Here is an 18874-nt window from a genome sequence, read left to right on the forward strand (position 1 = left end):
AGCTGTAAATACCTAAAGAACTGGGATATAGGAATCTTAAAATGTTGAACCAAATTATCAAAAGATCTTAACACTCCACTCTCATATAAGTACCGAGTGTAGTAACCCCACTCCCAATCCACTCTGACCAACAGAAAGGGACTTATTAATATGTAATTTTGGGTTCAGCCATATGCTTGAGGCAACAATTAAATAAATGTCTGAATTAAACACTCTGGACACTTTCGTCCAAACCAGGTGCAGATGCGAGATAACGGGGTGTGACTTAACTTCTCCGATTAGTTTGATTGAAAGCTTTGCGATTGCGAAATAGAGGCAAGAACTTCCTGTTCAATATAGAACCAGGGAGGGGCTCTCTCAGGTGGGAGTGACCAATGGGCCAAATGTCTGAGACCGAACGCATAATAATAAATCAAATCTTGGGTAGGCCTAGCCCACCTTTGTCAATTGGCCTATGTAACTTATTGAAATGTAACCTGGGACGCTTACCATTCCAAATGAAGGACTTCACTATGCTATCAAATTGTTTGAAATAACAGAGGGGAACATCTACAGGGAGAGACTGCAGCAGGTAGTTCAATTTTGGAATGCAGTTCATTTTAATAACATTAACCATCGATAAATGTAATGAAGCCCACCTGCCCACATCTCTCGAAAACCTTTTTATTAAAGGCTCAAAATTAACTCTAACTAAATCACATAAATTTGCTGGGAATAAAATGCCCAAATACTTAATGCCCTGTTTGGGCCACTGGAAGGCGCCTGGCTGAAAAGCCGTTACTGGGCAGTAAGCAGTCAGAGCTAAAGCTTTGGATTTAGACCAATTCACTCTGTATCCCGAAAATTTAGAAAAGGAATTGATAATTCTGTGGAGGCAGGGCATAGATCTAGTGGGGTCGGAGACGCTTATGCGCCACTCCTCCCGCCATCACCCCTAGAAAATCATCCTCTTTTCTTATCGCGGCTGCTAATGGTTCCAGGGCAAGACAGAACAATAATGGGGAAAGAGGGCAACCCTGACGGGTGCCCCTATCCAGAGTAAATAATCTGAAATGAATCCATTTGTTTGTACCACCGCTACCGGGTGTCTATAAAGTAACTTAATCCATCCAATAAATGTACTCCGAAACCCGTATATTTCCAAAATCTTAAATAGAAAATCCCATTCTACCATATCAAATGCCTTTTCGGCATCAAGTGAGATGGCAGCGATCGGAGTCTGATCATTCGCCACTGACCACATGATATTGATTAGACGCCCGATGTTATCAGAAGAGCTGCGGCCCGAATAAACCCCACCTGATCTATATGTATAAGAGATGTCATAACTTTACTTAATCGGTTAGCCAAAAATTTTGCACAATTTTTGCCAAAAATTTTACAACTAGCTGGATCAGGGAAATTGTACGGTAACTCTTGCACTCGCTTGGATCTTTGTCATTTTTAAGAATCAGACTGATTCGGGCTTGTGTCATGGTTGAGGGAAGCTTTCCATTCTTTAATGATTTTGTATAAACTTCTAACAGAAGTGGAGCCAATTCTGTAGCATAAGATCTAAAAAATGCAGTGGCAAAGCCGTCTGGCCCGGGAGCCTTGCCTGTAGGCAAGGCCTTAATTACCTTGTCAAGCTCCTCCAAGGTTATCTCAGAATCAAGAGAATTTTTTTGCTCAGTCGTCAATTTAGGGAGTTCTAATGGTTCCACAATGTTTCTAATATCTTTATAAGTAGACGAAGATATGGAACTATAGAGATTAAGATAGAATTCTTTAAAAGCATTATTAATATCAATGGCCGAGGTAAAAATTTCACCACCAGCAGATTTTACTGAGGGAATGGTAGAAAAAGACTCTCTCTGCTTTATATATCTAGCCAAAAGCTTACCTGCTTTGTCCCCCAACTCAAAGTATGTCTGTCTTGCCCTAAATAACCAAAACTCCACCTTCTGCAACAAAATGTTATATCTGTATTTCAGTTGGGTCAATTCTCTGAGGCCATCAGACGCCATTTAGTCGCAGTTTGGAGCCCTGTACAGCCCATGAAAACATACCTTAAGCAAATAATACTACTATGCTGAATACTAAATGCACTCCAGAATCTAAATTCCCATGAAATCCTTTCTTATATAGTACAGATGATACATCTGGCACCAGAAATGAACACAGAAAGCACTATGTACAGAATGCATTGATACAGTTAGTATATAAAAAAAAAAAGCAAAACAAGCTACATATTGAAAGATTTGAATCTCACCAGAAACAACATGAGGTCTTTTTGGCTGTTGTGACACTTCACTGGAGTTCATTTATCCGATTCTATTGAAAGTGAATAACAATCAGTGCATCTCCAAAGAAAGTGGAAAAAAAAAATGCCCCTGAAATAAAAATGTGGGGGCAAAATATGCTCTTGTTCTGAATTATTCTGTTTTTTGTTTTATATGTAGCATCTGATGTAGTTTTTAATTTTACACACACATTTATTCTTTAAATATGAGTTGATGTTGATTTAATTTTAAGGGAAAGAGGTAATAAATTCGCAATCTTCACAATTTGTATTAATAAATTGATTAAATTGAAGTATTTGACATAAACGGATGAGACACAGTTTATGTTTAATATGGTTAGAAAAAAATTGCCCTCAGAGAGGTAAAAAAAAATACCCCTGAAAATCAAATCCAGGTGGCAAATTTCGACCCTTAATGTAAAAGATCAATTTTGCATGTTTATACCAAATTTTTCTGCATGCTGCATTTCTCATTACAACAAATATTAATCTGAAAAGCAGACTGGAGCCTATTTTTTGCTTACCTGGCTTTGCTCGGGTTTCACTGCATAAATGACACAGACATCCTCTCTGTTTTCACTTTTCTTTCAGAGTCCTACAAACCAAACCATCAGTTTTGGAGAAAACAAACCTGATTCCGTCGTTCTTTAATTTGATATAAATCTCATTACCTAAGCAAAACTCCCATTTTAACTGGCCAGGTCTCTATTATCTATATCTAAGCTTATATCTATAACTTCTCAATAGTTTGATCTTTTATCCAGTGCTGGTCCTCCTTATATGCAAACTAAGCAAGTTGCGTAGGACCCCTGATCCACCAGGGGGCTCCTACACTGTAAAAGACATTAAAAGTAGTGATACAAACATACTGATGGGCAGAGGCAGATTATGACTAGCAAGGGCCCTGGGGCCAATTTTCTTTTGTTCTGTTTGAAATGTATATACCTTGCTTTATTGTGCATACATTTACATTTGAATTGCCATATTTTTATGTATATTTCTATTGTTTAAAAAAAAAAAGGACACAAAAACAAAAAAACAAACAAAAACAAAAAAAACATGGGGAAATCGTACACAAGTACACTTAAAGGTGCGCTCCATAATTTTTTGAAGTATGTCGAAGTGGTTACATTGGCTTACACTGACACCTAGTGGCCTGGATGCTGCATCATTCAAACAGAGTAGTTTCAGTGACCAATGCCATTGCTTTAATTCACTATGTACAGTAAAACTGAGCATCCGTGTACAGGACGCGTGACGCAAATCTCGTCATCAGCACAGTGCGTGAACACTAAATCAGAATCAGAATCAGAATCAGCTTTATTGCCAAGTATGCTTACACATACAAGTCTTGGTGACAGGAGCTTCCAGTGTACAACAATACAAAAACAATACAAAAACAGCAGCAAGACATAGATAATAATAAAAAATAAAAAATAAAACTAATTATACACATACGTACAGACACACACATACATACATACATACATACATACATACACATGGGTAGTGCAAATCTAATACAATCTGTTATGTACAGTGCAAATACAAGTCTGTTATGTACAGTGCAAATGTTTTTTTGTTTTTTTTTCAGAGGAATGAAATGGCAGAAGAGATTGGATGTGTTGGATAAATATAAAAAAGACTAAACTGTGTATTGCACATACAGGTGCATCTCAATAAATTAGAATGTCGTGGAAAGGTTCATTTATTTCAGTAATTCAACTCAAATTGTGAAACTCGTGTATTAAATAAATTCAATGCACACAGACTGAAGTAGTTTAAGTCTTTGGTTCTTTTAATTGTGATGATTTTGGCTCACATTTAACAAAAACCCACCAATTCACTATCTCAAAAAATTAGAATATGGTGACATGCCAATCAGCTAATCAACTCAAAACACCTGCAAAGGTTTCCTGAGCCTTCAAAATGGTCTCTCAGTTTGGTTCACTAGGCTACACAATCATGGGGAAGACTGCTGATCTGACAGTTGTCCAGAAGACAATCATTGACACCCTTCACAAGGAGGGTAAGCCACAAACATTCATTGCCAAAGAAGCTGGCTGTTCACAGAGTGCTGTATCCAAGCATGTTAACAGAAAGTTGAGTGGAAGGAAAAAGTGTGGAAGAAAAAGATGCACAACCAACCGAGAGAACCGCAGCCTTATGATTGTCAAGCAAAATCGATTCAAGAATTTGGGTGAACTTCACAAGGAATGGACTGAGGCTGGGGTCAAGGCATCAAGAGCCACCACACACAGACGTGTCAAGGAATTTGGCTACAGTTGTCGTATTCCTCTTGTTAAGCCACTCCTGAACCACAGACAATGTCAGAGGCGTCTTACCTGGGCTAAGGAGAAGAAGAACTGGACTGTTGCCCAGTGGTCCAAAGTCCTCTTTTCAGATGAGAGCAAGTTTTGTATTTCATTTGGAAACCAAGGTCCTAGAGTCTGGAGGAAGGGTGGAGAAGCTCATAGCCCAAGTTGCTTGAAGTCCAGTGTTAAGTTTCCACAGTCTGTGATGATTTGGGGTGCAATGTCATCTGCTGGTGTTGGTCCATTGTGTTTTTTGAAAACCAAAGTCACTGCACCCATTTACCAAGAAATTTTGGAGCACTTCATGCTTCCTTCTGCTGACCAGCTTTTTAAAGATGCTGATTTCATTTTCCAGCAGGATTTGGCACCTGCCCACACTGCCAAAAGCACCAAAAGTTGGTTAAATGACCATGGTCTTGGTGTGCTTGACTGGCCAGCAAACTCACCAGACCTGAACCCCATAGAGAATCCAAAAAAATGCAGATGAGCTGAAGGCCACTGTCAAAGAAACCTGGGCTTCCATACCACCTCAGCAGTGCCACAAACTGACCTCCATGCCACGCCGAATTGAGGCAGTAATTAAAGCAAAAGCAGCCCCTACCAAGTATTGAGTACATATACAGTAAATGAACATACTTTCCAGAAGGCCAACAATTCACTAAAAATGTTTTTTTTTATTGGTCTTGTGATGTATTCTAATTTTTTGAGATAGTGAATTGGTGGGTTTTTGTTAAATGTGAGCCAAAATCATCACAATTAAAAGAACCAAAGACTTAAACTACTTCAGTCTGTGTGCACTGAATTTATTTAATACACGAGTTTCACAATTTGAGTTGAATTACTGAAATAAATGAACTTTTCCATGACATTCTAATTTATTGAGATGCACCTGTAGTTATTGCTCAATGGGGCAATTTAACTGTTCATGAGATGGATAGCCTGAGGGGAAAAAATTGTTCCTGTGCCTGACGGTTCTGGTGCTCAGAGCTCTGAAGCGTCGGCCAGAAGGCAACAGTTCAAAAATGTAGTGGGCAGGGTGAGTGGGGTCCAGAGTGATTTTTCCAGCCTTTTTCCTCACTCTGGAAGTGTATAGTTCTTGAAGGGTGCAGGGGCAACCAGTAATCCTCTCAGCAGTCCAAACTGTCCTTTGTAGTCTTCTGATGTCTGATTTCGTAGCTGAACCAAACCAGACAGTTATTGAAGTGCAGAGGACAGACTCAATGACTGCTAAGTAAAACTGTATCAACAGTGACTGTGGTAGGTTGAATTTCCTCAGCTGGCGAAGAAAGTACAACCTCTGCTGGGCCTTCTTCACAATGGAGTCAATGTTGGTCTCCCACTTCAGGTGCTGTGTGATGGTAGTGCCCAGGAACCTGAATGACTCCACTGCTGCCACAGTGCTGTTTAGAATGGTGAGGTTGGTCAGTGTTGGGGTGTTTCTCCTAAAGTCCACAATGATCTCCACCGTTTTGAGCGTGTTCAGCTCAAGGTTGTTTTGACTGCACCAGACAGCCAGCTGTTCAACCTCCCTTCTGTATGCAGACTCATCATCATCTTCGATGAAGCAGATGACAGTGGTGTCATCTGCAAACTTCAGGAGCTTGACAGAGGGGTCCTTGGCGATGCAGTCATTGGTGTAGAGGGAGAAGAGTAGTGGGGAGAGCACACATCTCTGGGGGGCACCAGTGCTGATTGTACAGGTGCTAGAAGTGAGAAATGAGCTAGAAGTGCAGTTTGATTTTTCTAACCGTGCGTCTTTGAGCGTGCAGAATGTGCATGTGCCTGGAATTATTTGCACCAATTAGTGTGCCTACAAGGTGGTAAAACTCACATTTAAGCCGTTGTTGTCAAGAAGAAGTGCTAGAAGAAGATATACCGTAATCGCCACTAAACAACAGGAGACAAAGGTAAAAACAACAACTGTGGATGTGCAAGTCAAGAGTGCATGTGTAAAGAGGTCAGGAGATACCTGCATTTGTATAACTCGAGTCTGAAGTACTATAAAGACATCTTTCTGGGTCCAAACTCCTGAAGAAAAATATGCCTGTGTATGCGCACATTGTCAGATGGAGTATACTTTGACAGGTTCGCATTTGACTGTACGCAGACTCTGAGTGTTCACGTCAAAATCAAAGTATACTTCGGGCTTAAACCAGGATTAATTTAATCCATGAATGAAAGAGTCCAAAAAAAGGGTAGTAACTCAGATTAGGTGATTAGTATTCAGCTGGTCATGTGATGCTAACATGTCTGCCCCCTTGAGGCGCCCCTGCTCCATGTAGAGTAAAAGAGATATTATAAGGTTACTGTTACTGATATGACTAAACTCTTCCTCTCACATGAGTGGTCATGATTTTATACACGTTTCAAAAAAACTATTTATTTCTTCAGAAGTAAAACTTTTTAAATGAGGGAAAAAATTGCTAAGTGAACCTTTAACACTGCTTAAATCCTAATGAACTCCTGAAGGGGTATCACATTTTCTCAAATTACTCCGAACAATATCAACAATTAAAATTGTGCTATTTAAAATGTTATTACATAGGCGTTTTAAATAATTAACACACTTTAATTACCTTACTTTTTAAAATGACTTTAATTTTACTGCACAACATCTACATTTTTTAAACCAACTTTTATTAGTGAAAAGTCGCGTTTTAAATTACGTCATTCAGTATCTCTGAAGCCACTGCTGCCCCAAACTCTGCCCCAAATGCCCCTCCCTCCTCGAGCTTCTCTCTATTGTCTCAAACGCTCGAAGTGACAGCAGCCACAGTAGCGCTCAGAAAAACGGATTTAAAGTGAACTGAAGGTAAAAAGAGAGCTTTTTCCACCTGAGAACTCATGCTTTACTATGTGTGTGTATTGTGGGCGAATGGGTGAATCTGACGGGTCACAGCGGGTGAAAATCACGGATGTGTGCGCGATTGACTGTTGTTTATTTGGTTTCAGTACACATACACAAAAAATGAATGTTTATGTGCTTGCTTCTGATGGGATGTTTAAGTGTATGTTTTGTTTGTGTTATAATTGTATATTATCGTTTAAAGTGCTGGGTCATCTGACCTGAGATTTCTGCAGCAGGGTTTATGAAAACTGCTGTAATCAGCTGTCAAACGGATTGTTTCTCATCGGTGCATCATACAGGCCATCTCTGTGTGGCGTTTGGTTTTGTATTTTTGTTCTGTTGTCGATAAATGTTATTTATGCTCGTCATATTAGTCTTAAACAGTAAGGATCATCTTTGATACATCTCTGGGATTATTTGATCTCTGTCCATAAAGAATGAATCTGCTCATCAGCACCAAGGACATGAGACTGATTTATAAATTTCATTAGTTTTATGAACAGTATTAGTTGACATTTAACTCAAGACAATAATAATTTTTTACAGTCCTAGTACTAGGAGTGTCAGTGGAAAACAAGTTGTAGTTAGAGAGACCAATAATCGGTTCGACCGATATTTTTAACCGAAATTTACACTTTCCCACTAAATTGATTATCGGTTCTTTAATATCGGGTTTACTGATAAAGTTGGACACAAAAGACTTTACATTTTAAATATTAATTGAGGGGTTTTGAACATGTATATTGCAACTAAAACTTGTCAGATAATTTCTTTGTATACTGTGCGCAATACTAGTTTTGAAAACAGTTCACCAGAGGTTAGTGATAAATGATAAAGTAATTATTGTGCCTAAAAGCAGAAATAAAACAAGAATTAAAAAGCAGTTATGCACATCGGTTATCCGACACTTAAACACAAAAATAATCAGCAACATATCGGCCATTAAAAACCAATATCGTATATTGTAATGTACAGAATATAGCCTATTAATGTAATATATACATACATACACTGGCAGCCAAAAGTTTGGAATAATGTACAGATTTTGCTCTTATGGAAAGAAATTGGTACTTTTATTCACCAAAGTGGCATTCAACTGATCACAATGTATAGTCAGGACATTAATAACGTGAAAAAGTACTATTACAATTTGATTTTTTTTAGAACTTCTTAAACTACTTAAAAAAAATCCTCCACGTGCAGCAATGACATCTTTGCAGATCCTTGTCATTCTAGCTGACAGTTTGTCCAGATACTCAGGTGGCATTTCACCCCACGCTTCCTGTAGCACATGCCATAGATGTGGCTGTCTTGTCGGGCACTTCTAACGCACCTTACAGTCTAACTGATCCCACAAAAGCTCAATGGGGTTAAGATCCATAACGCTCTTTTCCAATTATCTGATGTCCAATGTCTGTGTTTCTTTGCCCACTCTAACCTTTTCTTTTTGTTTCAAAAGTGGCTTTTTCTTTACAATTCTTCCCATAAGGCCTGCACCCCTGAGTGTTCTCTTTACTGTTGAACATGAAACTGGTGTTGAGTGGGTACAATTCAATGAAGCTGTCAGCTGAGGACATGTGAGGCATCTATTTCTCAAACTAGAGACTCTGATGTACTTATCCTCTTGTCAAGTTGTACATTTGGCCTTCCACATCTCTTTCTGTCCTTGTTAGAGCCAGTTGTCCTTTGTCTTTGAAGGCTGTAGTGTACACCTTTGTATGAAATCTTCAGTTTTTTTTGGCAATTGCAAGCATTGTATAGCCTTCATTCCTCAAAACAATGATTGACTGATGAGTTTCTAGAGAAAGCTGTTTCTTTTTTGCCATTTTTGATCTAATATTGACCTTTAGACATGCCAGTATATTGCATACTGTGTCAACTCAAAAACAAGCACAAAGACAATGTTAAGCTTCATTTAACGAACCAAATAGCTTTCAGCTGTGTTTGATATAATGGCAAGTGATTTTTCTAGTACCAAATTAGCAATTTAGCATGATTACTCAAGGATAAGGTGTTGGAGTGATGGCTGCTGGAAATGGGGCCTGTCTAGATTTGATAAAAAAAATGACTTTTTTTCAAATAGTGATGGTGCTGTTTTTTTACATCAGTAATGTCCTGACTATACTTTGTGATCAGTTGAATGCCACTTTGGTGAATTAAAGTACCAATTTCCTTCCGAAACAGCAAAATCTGTACATTATTGCAAACTTTTGGCCACCAGTGTGTGTGTGTGTTTATATATATATATATAATATATATACCTTGTCATGTTACTAATGGAGGTATACAGACATTTCTGCTCGTTCTTCAGTGCAAACAGAAAGCAAGAGACTTAGAATATATGCAGCAAGTATTACCATATATATCGGGTGTCATTTAGATGGAGCATGTTGAATTTGCTGAAAGTCACTTTGGTTTAATCTCAGTGCCAGCTGTCATGAGTTCTGCATTAATGTCTGGAACAGAAACGATCTGACACTGGAACAAATGCTGCTTTAACTGTTTGGATTCATGCCAATTTAGAGGCAGAGAAATGTTTAAACTACACAACCACACACTGACAAATATCAGTTTACTTTTGGGTCATGTCAGCAAGTGTCCATGACAAAATGATCGATTGATATATTCAATTTCTTGTTTTTTTTGTGACGCTTTAATTATGGAATTTTTCCATGTGTTTTAGAGTCATGGATAGATGGAAATGTCATCGTGTACTGGCGACTTTTGCACACAGGATTTTGTATCATGGGCTGGTCAGACTTTGTGGGCAAAGACTGTCATTACAGTCTTTGCAGTTCCCAAAAATAATAACTTCCTGAAGAAAGACAAATAGAGGAAGATTGTAAATAGCTGTGTATGTATTGGTTGTCCGTGGCCGGTTGTTGTGAATTATGTGACAGAACATTCTTTTAATGTTTCATATAATTTGACAAGAACATTAATATAAGCACAAACTGTGCGCGAAGTATGTGCCAAAGTTTAGTAACAATAATAATTATACACTGCGTGCACAATTATTAGGCAACTATTAGTGCACAATTATTAATTATTTTTGTAACTAAATTACAAAAAGAATTTCCCCCAACTCAATTGTTTATTCTCAATTTTTAGAGTAAGTGCAACAAATAAGTATCACAAAATGACAATTAAATAACATTTTTGGCCTTTCAAAAATATTCAGTGACCAATATAGCCACCGTTCTTTTCATAACTGCCATGAGCCTTCCATCCATGGAGTCTGTCAGTTTCTTGATCTGTTCACGATCAACTTTCGCTGAAGCAGCAACCACAGCCTCCCAAATGCTGTTCAAAGAGGTGTATTGTCTTCCCTCGCTGTAAATCTCATGGCTGAGAAGGGCCCACAAGTTCTCAGTAGGATTTAAGTCAGGTGAGGAAGGGGCCAAGTCATTATTTGGGCATCTTTGAGGCCCTTGCTGGCTAGCCAAGTAGTGGAGTGCTTGGATGCATGTGATGGAGCATTGTCCTGCATAAAGATCATGGCCTTCTTGAATGCTGAGGACTTCTTCTGTACCACTGCTTGAAGAAAGTACTTTCCAGAAACTGGCAGTAGGTTTGGGAGTTGAGATTCAGTCCATCTTCAACTCGAAAAGGTCCAACTACCTCATCCTTAATGATAGCAGCCCATACCAGTACCCCTCCTCCACCTTGCTGGTGCCTGACTCGGAAGTGGTGCCCTGTGTCCATTAGTGATCCAGCCATGGGCACATCCATCTGATCCATCAAGAGTCACTCTCATTTTATCTGTCCATAAAACCTTTCAAAAATCTGTCTTCAGGTATTTCTATGCCCAATCTTGAAGCTTCAACTTGTGTATCTTATTCAGTGTTGGTCGTGTTTCAGCCTTCTTGACTTTGGCCATGTCTCTGAGCACTTGACAACTTGTACTTCTGGACACTCAAGGTAGGTTGCAGTTAGTTGGAATATGGTGGCACTGGAGGATAATGGGTTCCTGGTAGCTTCTCATTTAATTCTTCTCAAGTCTTTTGCAGTTAATTTGCGCCTTTTCTTCTCCATGCGTTTTTTGTGCCCCAGTTGACAATCCGCAACACAATGGTTGAGTGTCCGGTGGTCACACCTCAATAGTTTAGCTATTTCAAAAGTGTCGCATCCGTCTGAAAGGCATTTTACAATTTTTGACTTTTCAGTGTCAGTTAAATCTCTATTTTGTTCCATTCTACCTGAGGTAATGAAGCTGCCTAATAATTATGCACACCTTGATATAAGGTGTTAGTCACTTTCGCCACACCCTCCCTCATTACACAAATACATACCACCTGAAAATGATTGAATCCAATAAGCATTCAAGTTTATATGGTTTGGAGTTGGAAAATGTGCGTGGAAATAATGATAAGATCAGAATTCTCACTTGCCTAATAACTGTGCATGCAGTGTAGTAATAAGTGCATACACTTAAAACCCTAACAAGTTGACTCTCTTCAATTGATTGAGTAAACACGTTCCCTCAATTGAATTGAGGAATGGCATCTCCAAAACCTGTGTAATTTATTTCACTTTAGTTGGTGATCATTTAGAATGAACTTAATTATTTAAGTTAAGGTAACTAGATGCAAGTACACTTCAGGATTTTAGCATTTAAAATATGTTGTTGTTTCAACTTATACAATAATTTTAATTAAATGGACTCAAATTTAGGTCATACAATAACACATCTTAATTATTATAACTTATTCTAGATCAGTCATTTGCCTAAATAAACTTATTTCTCCACAGAAATGCATATATGCCTGTACTTCAGTTGCACGTGCACAAGGAGAACTGAAATAGAGTTAACAGGGTCCAACTTGACCAAATGGGACACAGATCACCCTAATGATGACATCACACGAACCAACTATTTGCAACAAAACAATGTAATAATACTGCAAAAGAGCTAAAAACTCTAAGAATTCTTAATAACAACTATTTAAATGGCCCCATTTTGGCCAAGGAAACATAATTATATAATTCAAGCGTGAGGCATTTTGGGTATTCCCCATAGCCTCAGTTTTGTACTCAATAGTTTGAGTTATTAAAACTTAAAATCTTAAGTCTATGGGGTTTTAAGAACTAAGTTCAAGGAACTTGGATATTTGAGTTGTGAGCCCAAAAATTTACATTTCAGGTAATGTTTAATTAAGACACCTTGATTTTTCCAGTAATGACAACATAAGGGTTTACAGTATACCTTGGTAAACATCACAAATCATAACTTATCATCAAAAATCAAACAGGTTTTTCAGCTTTGATGTTTAAACATACGAGTTGCAGTCGGAGTATATTTGGCAAGTTTAATTGTCCTTATGAGCAATTTGTTTGAGTGAATTGCATGCAACATTAAACGCCAGCTATGCAGACTAACTTCTCTTTCACTTTTGTTAGCGGTACAGTTAGAACGTTTCACAAATGCATGCAAAGGTTAAAACATCTGCATTGTGTTTCATTATACATATGTCTGCAGCCCCTTACAAAAGTTCTACCATAGTAACATCAGTTTCCGCCACAATATTACTGTTACTATAAATCTGTGGTAACTGGGGGCCTGGGTAGCTCAGCGTGTATTGATGCTGACTACCACCCCTGGAGTCACGAGTTCGAATCCAGGGTGTGCTGAATGAGCAACTAAATTGGCCCGGTTGCTAGGGAGGGTAGAGTCACATGGGGTAACCTCCTCGTGGTCACGATTAGGGGTTCTCGCTCTCAATGAGGCGTGTGGTAAGTTGTGCGTGGATCACGGAGAGTAGCATGAGCCTCCACATGCTGTGATGATGTGTGGATTGACTGTCAACTGAGACTTGTCCTCCACCACCCGGATTGAGGTGAGTAACCGCGCCACCACTAGGACCTACTAATTAGTGGGAATTGGGCATTCCAAATTGGGAAAAAAGGGGATAAAAAAAATGAATAAATGTGTGGTAACGTGGTATTAGCCATTTCCTGTCATTATTAACATTACAGGAAAATTCTAAGCATCTTAAAGGAGGTTTCTGGGTTCAACACAAGTTAAATCGACAGCATTTGTGGCATAATGTTGATTACCACAAGTATTAGTTTTGACTCACTCATGGAAGTGAATGGGGCCAGTTTTTGGAGGGTTTAAAGGCAAAAATTTTAGGCTTATAATTTTATAAAAGCACTTCCATTAATTCTTCTGTTAAAACTTTTCTATTATTTGAACTGTGAAGTGTAAAAATTTTGTTAAAATAGTCATTTTTTGTAGGATTACTGGGTTAACAATGTTACGTCGTCATGGCAACGAAGTTGTAAAATTGGATATAACTTTACACAGAAAAGGTTAGTAAGTGATTTTATCACACTAAAATCATTTTAACACACATATTTTTTACATCTTGTGACTATAATTTTGAAACTGAATATTTTAACGTTACGGATTGGCCCCATTCACTTCCATTGTAAGTGCCTCACTGTAATCTCGATATTTGTTTTTTTTTTAAGAAAAGGAAGGATGAGTCGAAATTCTTTTTTGTGGGAATCAACATTATGCCACAAGTGCTGTCTATAATATATATAAAAAAAAAAAAAAAAAAAACTTATTCAGAACAAATTTCACTCTTCTAAGCGAAAATCACAAACATCACCATTAAGGATTAAAATGTTCTCTATCACTCACATATACACACACACAAATGCACTCGCTTTAGCATACTCATATGAACATTCAGTGCCGTGTGAAGTTCAGGGTTAATCTGCCAAACAGCTGGAGGAAAAACTGTCTGGCAGAGCTGGAATGTCAGAGAGAGAGAGAGAGAGAGATAGAGAGAGAGAGATTGTTGGGGGATGGATAATTACTGATGCATAATTTAAACAAAAAAAAAAAGCATGCATTTCTGCTGGCCTTGGATGACACTCGCACACCTTTTTGTCAATATAACAGTGTATTTTGTCTCTTACAGCTAGAAGCTGGAGTCTGCATCTCTGTGGTGTTTTGATGCAAAACAGGATGTGACATCATCAGTCTTAAGTCTTCTGCTCATGCGGTTTGGGCATGAGTGAGGAGCCCCATCCTTATTCGCCCGGCTGACCAATCAGAATGTTCGAGGTGAAGCCCATGAGCGTGGAGAAGGAAACCGCTGCGGGAACAGGTGTGTGTCTGAGAGAGAGTCTCAGAAAGAGAAAGTCAAATCATAGTTAGATATTCACCCATCTAGAAATAACACGTTACAGAGCAATTTGAGCCAAAGTTAAAATGATTTAGCATTTACACTTTGCATTACTGACTTAAATGGACAGCAGATGGTGTTGCATGGCTGCATAATTACAGCTTGCAACCACATATTACCAGCCTGTGGTTGTTGAACAAAATTGGTAATTTCTTGTCGTTTCTGACCCACTAAACCTCTCATCGAAGTTACATTTTCTCCTTTTGTCTGTATGTTTGTCTATCCTGTAGATGAGGGCAGTAAGGTGTGTGACAGGGGCGTCACTGGGTGTGGAGGGGATTCGTTGTATCTGTATGAGGGTCAGGACTGGGTCATCTCACCCTCCTGCTCTCCAGAGGAATCCAGCGCCATCTCGCCCATGCTGGCAGAGGAAACATTCCGCTACATGAGTGAGTCACCCTGTGTGTGTGTGTGTGTAGTCAAACATGTGTAACTGTATGGTTGCTATTACTGTCAGGATAACACGGTCTCAAGTACACAAACTTTGGGTGTGTGTGTCCGTGTTGCTTTAAATTGAGTATAGCTTGTAGCTTCTGTTTCAAAGTTCAGGGTTCGTACAAGGTGCTTGAAATAACTTAAGACCTTGAAAACCTTGAAAATGGCAATTTTGATCTGTGTCCCAAAGTGGTGCTTAAACACAGACACTGTTTATGTCATGAATCATAGACAATACAAATTTATTTGATAAATATGCTATGGCATACCTCTTCGTGTGTGTTTTATGCTTCTTATTCAGAACCAGTTCCAAAAAAAAAATACCGGAGGAATTTCATGACTTTCGGTTCCGTTAACGGTTCTCAAACGGGTAGTCTTCCACTGGTGTGGACAGAACACATGGGGGAATTCATTAAGGATGAATTGCGCCAGGTAAATGCGCTATTTATTAGCACACGCTCTCTGTGCTGGTTTAGCGCCCCATTCACCAAAGGAATTATGGAGATCAGGCAACAGCGCAAACGCGCCCACAAAATCTATGCTGAACGCAAATTGCACATGCATTTCTGATCGCAGGCCGATTCTAAGTACTTTACAGCGGAGGATGCAGCTGACCACCTTGATATGACACACTCTGCCGGGACTTAACAGCATTAATCCGCTATTGTGGTCCAGACATACGTCTCATCTCTTTAACATGCCGAAAGTGCACTCAACAGCACTGCACATCTGGATACATGACAGGTTATAATGCTCTTCTTCATCATCTGATCAATATTTTTTTAACTACTGTTGAAAAATCGATAATAAATGTACACAAACATCTCTTTTAAACAGAATTTGATTTACCGCCTTGTTTCATTTGGCGGTACTAGCGAGTTGTAAATTGCACGGGGCAATTTTTGTGAATGAAGCGCAACTTACTATGAGCCTAATTTACATAGAAAGGAGGCGTATTTGCTTGGAAAGAAATGTCTATGACTTCGTTTAAATATTGAAGACACAGCGCAATTTCAGCACCGATTGCGCCTGCTAAAATTGATTGCGGGTGGTTGGTGAATAAGACGCAGATAAGTGCCACAACTGTCTAGTGAATTCCCCCCCACAGTGTTTCTGTTCATGCTGTATGTTTCTTGAATTTATATCAAGAAACATGCAGCACGAACAGTATGCTGTTTGCGAACAAATGACTCCTATGAGCCGGTTGTAGAGAATAAAAAACATACAAGCAGGGCTGTGATCAGGGTTCAAAAATTAGTGTGGTCCGGATTGGTGAATCCATTTTTGAATTCATTTTTGGATGAACTATTCCTTTAATGTTTATTGAGTTAAGTTTTTAGTATCATCATTATCAGGTGTAAATAAGGTGCAGACTGCTGCTGAAGTGGCACATAGACGACGCGGTCACGTGGCACCTGATTCTTTTCGCAGCGCTGTTCAATATGAGCACAAACAATTATTATTAATTGAAGATTTAAAAAAGTATATTTTATAGAGACTGCTGTGGCGTAATTCCATTCACAAGGACAAATCTTTGCAAAAGTCAGTTTTAATTAATAATTATTACTCCTGAGTAAAAATGTCTCAAATGAGATAGGCCTATATAAATCATTCTGAGGTCTGATTGCAGATCATTGGAGGATTCGGTTTTCTCTGTCAAGTGTCCCCTTGTGGAAAGAAAGCTTTGTGTCTCAGAGAAAACAGGTAGTGGCTGACAACATTTGCCATTTTGGTCAGTTCCTCACATAAAGCTGTTGTATGACTTTAGAAATTATGGAACATAGCTCATGAGTCATATGAACTACTTTTTAAGGTTCCAATTATTCACCTTTGTTGGAAAGCAAAATGCATTTTAAGGCTGCACACTTATAAGTTGTGTTGTAATAAGTGGTATTTTATTCAAATAAATATAATTTGTTTTTTCTATTTAAAATAAACAGATTAAGAATTTGCTTGATGAATGTCATCTCTTGCATAGTCCTTGAAAAAAAAAAAGTGCTTAAAGTCCTTGAATTTCACTTTGAAGCATCTGTACAAACCCTGAAAGTAGTTTAAAGGGATAATTCACTCAAAACTGAAAATTCTGTCATTATTTGCTCACCCTCTAGTCGCTCCATACCTGAATGACTTTATTTCTTTTATGGAACACAGAAGGTCAATTCTCAATTTGTGCGATGAACAGATTGCAGTTTAATTCAATATTCACTCTCTTATCAAACCCTATAAATTAAGTGCTTAAAATAAATATGGTGGGTAGTCTGAAAACATTGTTTTTGTCCTCTTTCGAGCTTGACAGATTAGATTTACTCTTCACTTGAACCCAAAGGGTTTATGGCACATAAACCCTTTGAAAATACAAATAAAAAATTACATTTTGTGTTCCACAGTAGAAAGTCATATGGGTTCCGAGCAGGGCCGGTGCTAGGATGCGAGAGAGAAAAGAAAAAAAACGCTCTTCTTCAGCTCCCGATTCCTCCTTTGTCCCTCTCCCATTGATTGGGCAACTCGGCGCCAGGCGTTCATCCTCTCTGCCCAGCCACACCCTCCTCCTCATCACACAGACATTTCAATTTGAAGCCTAATTTGTGTGCTTTTCAATTCAATGTCAGTTGGTCTTCCGTTTAATGTAGTTTGGCATAGTAGCTTTGGGAGACCACAAGGGGGTGAATTGACATTTACTGTACTTAAAGGAATAGGTCCTCCAAAAATGATAATTCTCTCATTATTCACTTACCCTGATGCCATCCCAGATGTGTATGTCTGTCTTTCTTCAGCTGAACACAAATTAAGATCTTTAGAAAAATGTTGAAGCTCTGTAGGTCCTTCTAATGTAAGTAAACGGGTGCCATCAGGCTGCTGACTATTTGACAGTCCAAAAGGTATATTTAGGCAGCATAAAAGTAATCCACATGACTCCAGTCGATCAATTGATGTCTTTTGAAGCAAATTGATAGGTTGGTATAAGAAACAAATCGATAATTAAAACTTTATTAATTAAAAAAAAATAGCTTCCTGCCCCAGCAGTCGACGCATCAGTGATGTAAGCTCTGCGTATGTTTTTGTGAGAGAGTGAGAGTGCGTGCTCTCATGCAACTGATTGACTGAAAGAAAATGCCACTTTTTAATGTAAAGCCATTAGCACAAGATTGGTTAAAAGAAAAAAATGTACACGCTTGGCTTAAGTGGTTCTTTCTTGGTTTTTTATTTGTCGAATGAAGGACAACATTTGGAATTATCTGGCAATGTTTTTAAAAATTGGTAAATGATGGAAATATTTTCGTATGCAACCTCTACAGTCTCTCACAAACCCCCGTTTGGGAAACCCTGGTGTAGGCTATATGAAAGATACACATACGCAGTATATCATCCAATGATGGTTAGAGTAAATAATCGATGTCCTTTGATAATGATTTGGGTCCATTTTAATGAAAAACTATGTGAGTTGCACCCTGTGGCACTGCAGAATTTTGAGATGCCTCCGGAGTTGTAGTTGAGCAGCATTGACAGATGGCAAGCGGCGGTGTCTGTGTGCGTACCTTCATAGAAAATATTGTTTCGAATTTTAGAACACGCCATGTCGTCCGCCAGATGTGTCGGTTGTGCGACCCCCCCCCCCCCCCCCCCCCTTAAGTTACTCCTTTACTTTAAAAAAAAGTTATGTTGAGAGGATCACGTGACGCCATGCGAGAAGCAGACGTGTGAATCACGAGCTCTGCGCACATTGCTAGTTTTTCCATTTATAATCCAGTGAGATTCGATACATCCAATTACATATTTGCTCTTTGAGGTAAACATG

At 38.7% G+C, this 18874-nt stretch overlaps 1 protein-coding gene across 2 annotated transcripts in view; it reads left to right on the top strand.

Annotated features, from left to right (window-relative positions):
• Nucleotides 1-7321: 7321 nt before the first annotated feature.
• The window catches only part of LOC127448662 (trafficking kinesin-binding protein 2-like), a 35810-nt gene continuing 24257 nt past the window's right edge, over nt 7322-18874 (top strand). For both annotated transcript variants that reach the window (XM_051711361.1, XM_051711362.1), the window contains exons 1-3: nt 7322-7408; nt 14377-14565; nt 14874-15032. In XM_051711361.1, the coding sequence (XP_051567321.1) occupies nt 14514-14565; nt 14874-15032 (211 nt within the window). In that variant the 5' untranslated portion in view covers nt 7322-7408; nt 14377-14513. The remainder of the gene's footprint in view (nt 7409-14376; nt 14566-14873; nt 15033-18874) is intronic.

The sequence above is a fragment of the Myxocyprinus asiaticus genome, chromosome 12 (assembly GCF_019703515.2).
Source record: "Myxocyprinus asiaticus isolate MX2 ecotype Aquarium Trade chromosome 12, UBuf_Myxa_2, whole genome shotgun sequence".
NCBI lineage: Eukaryota > Metazoa > Chordata > Actinopteri > Cypriniformes > Catostomidae > Myxocyprinus > Myxocyprinus asiaticus.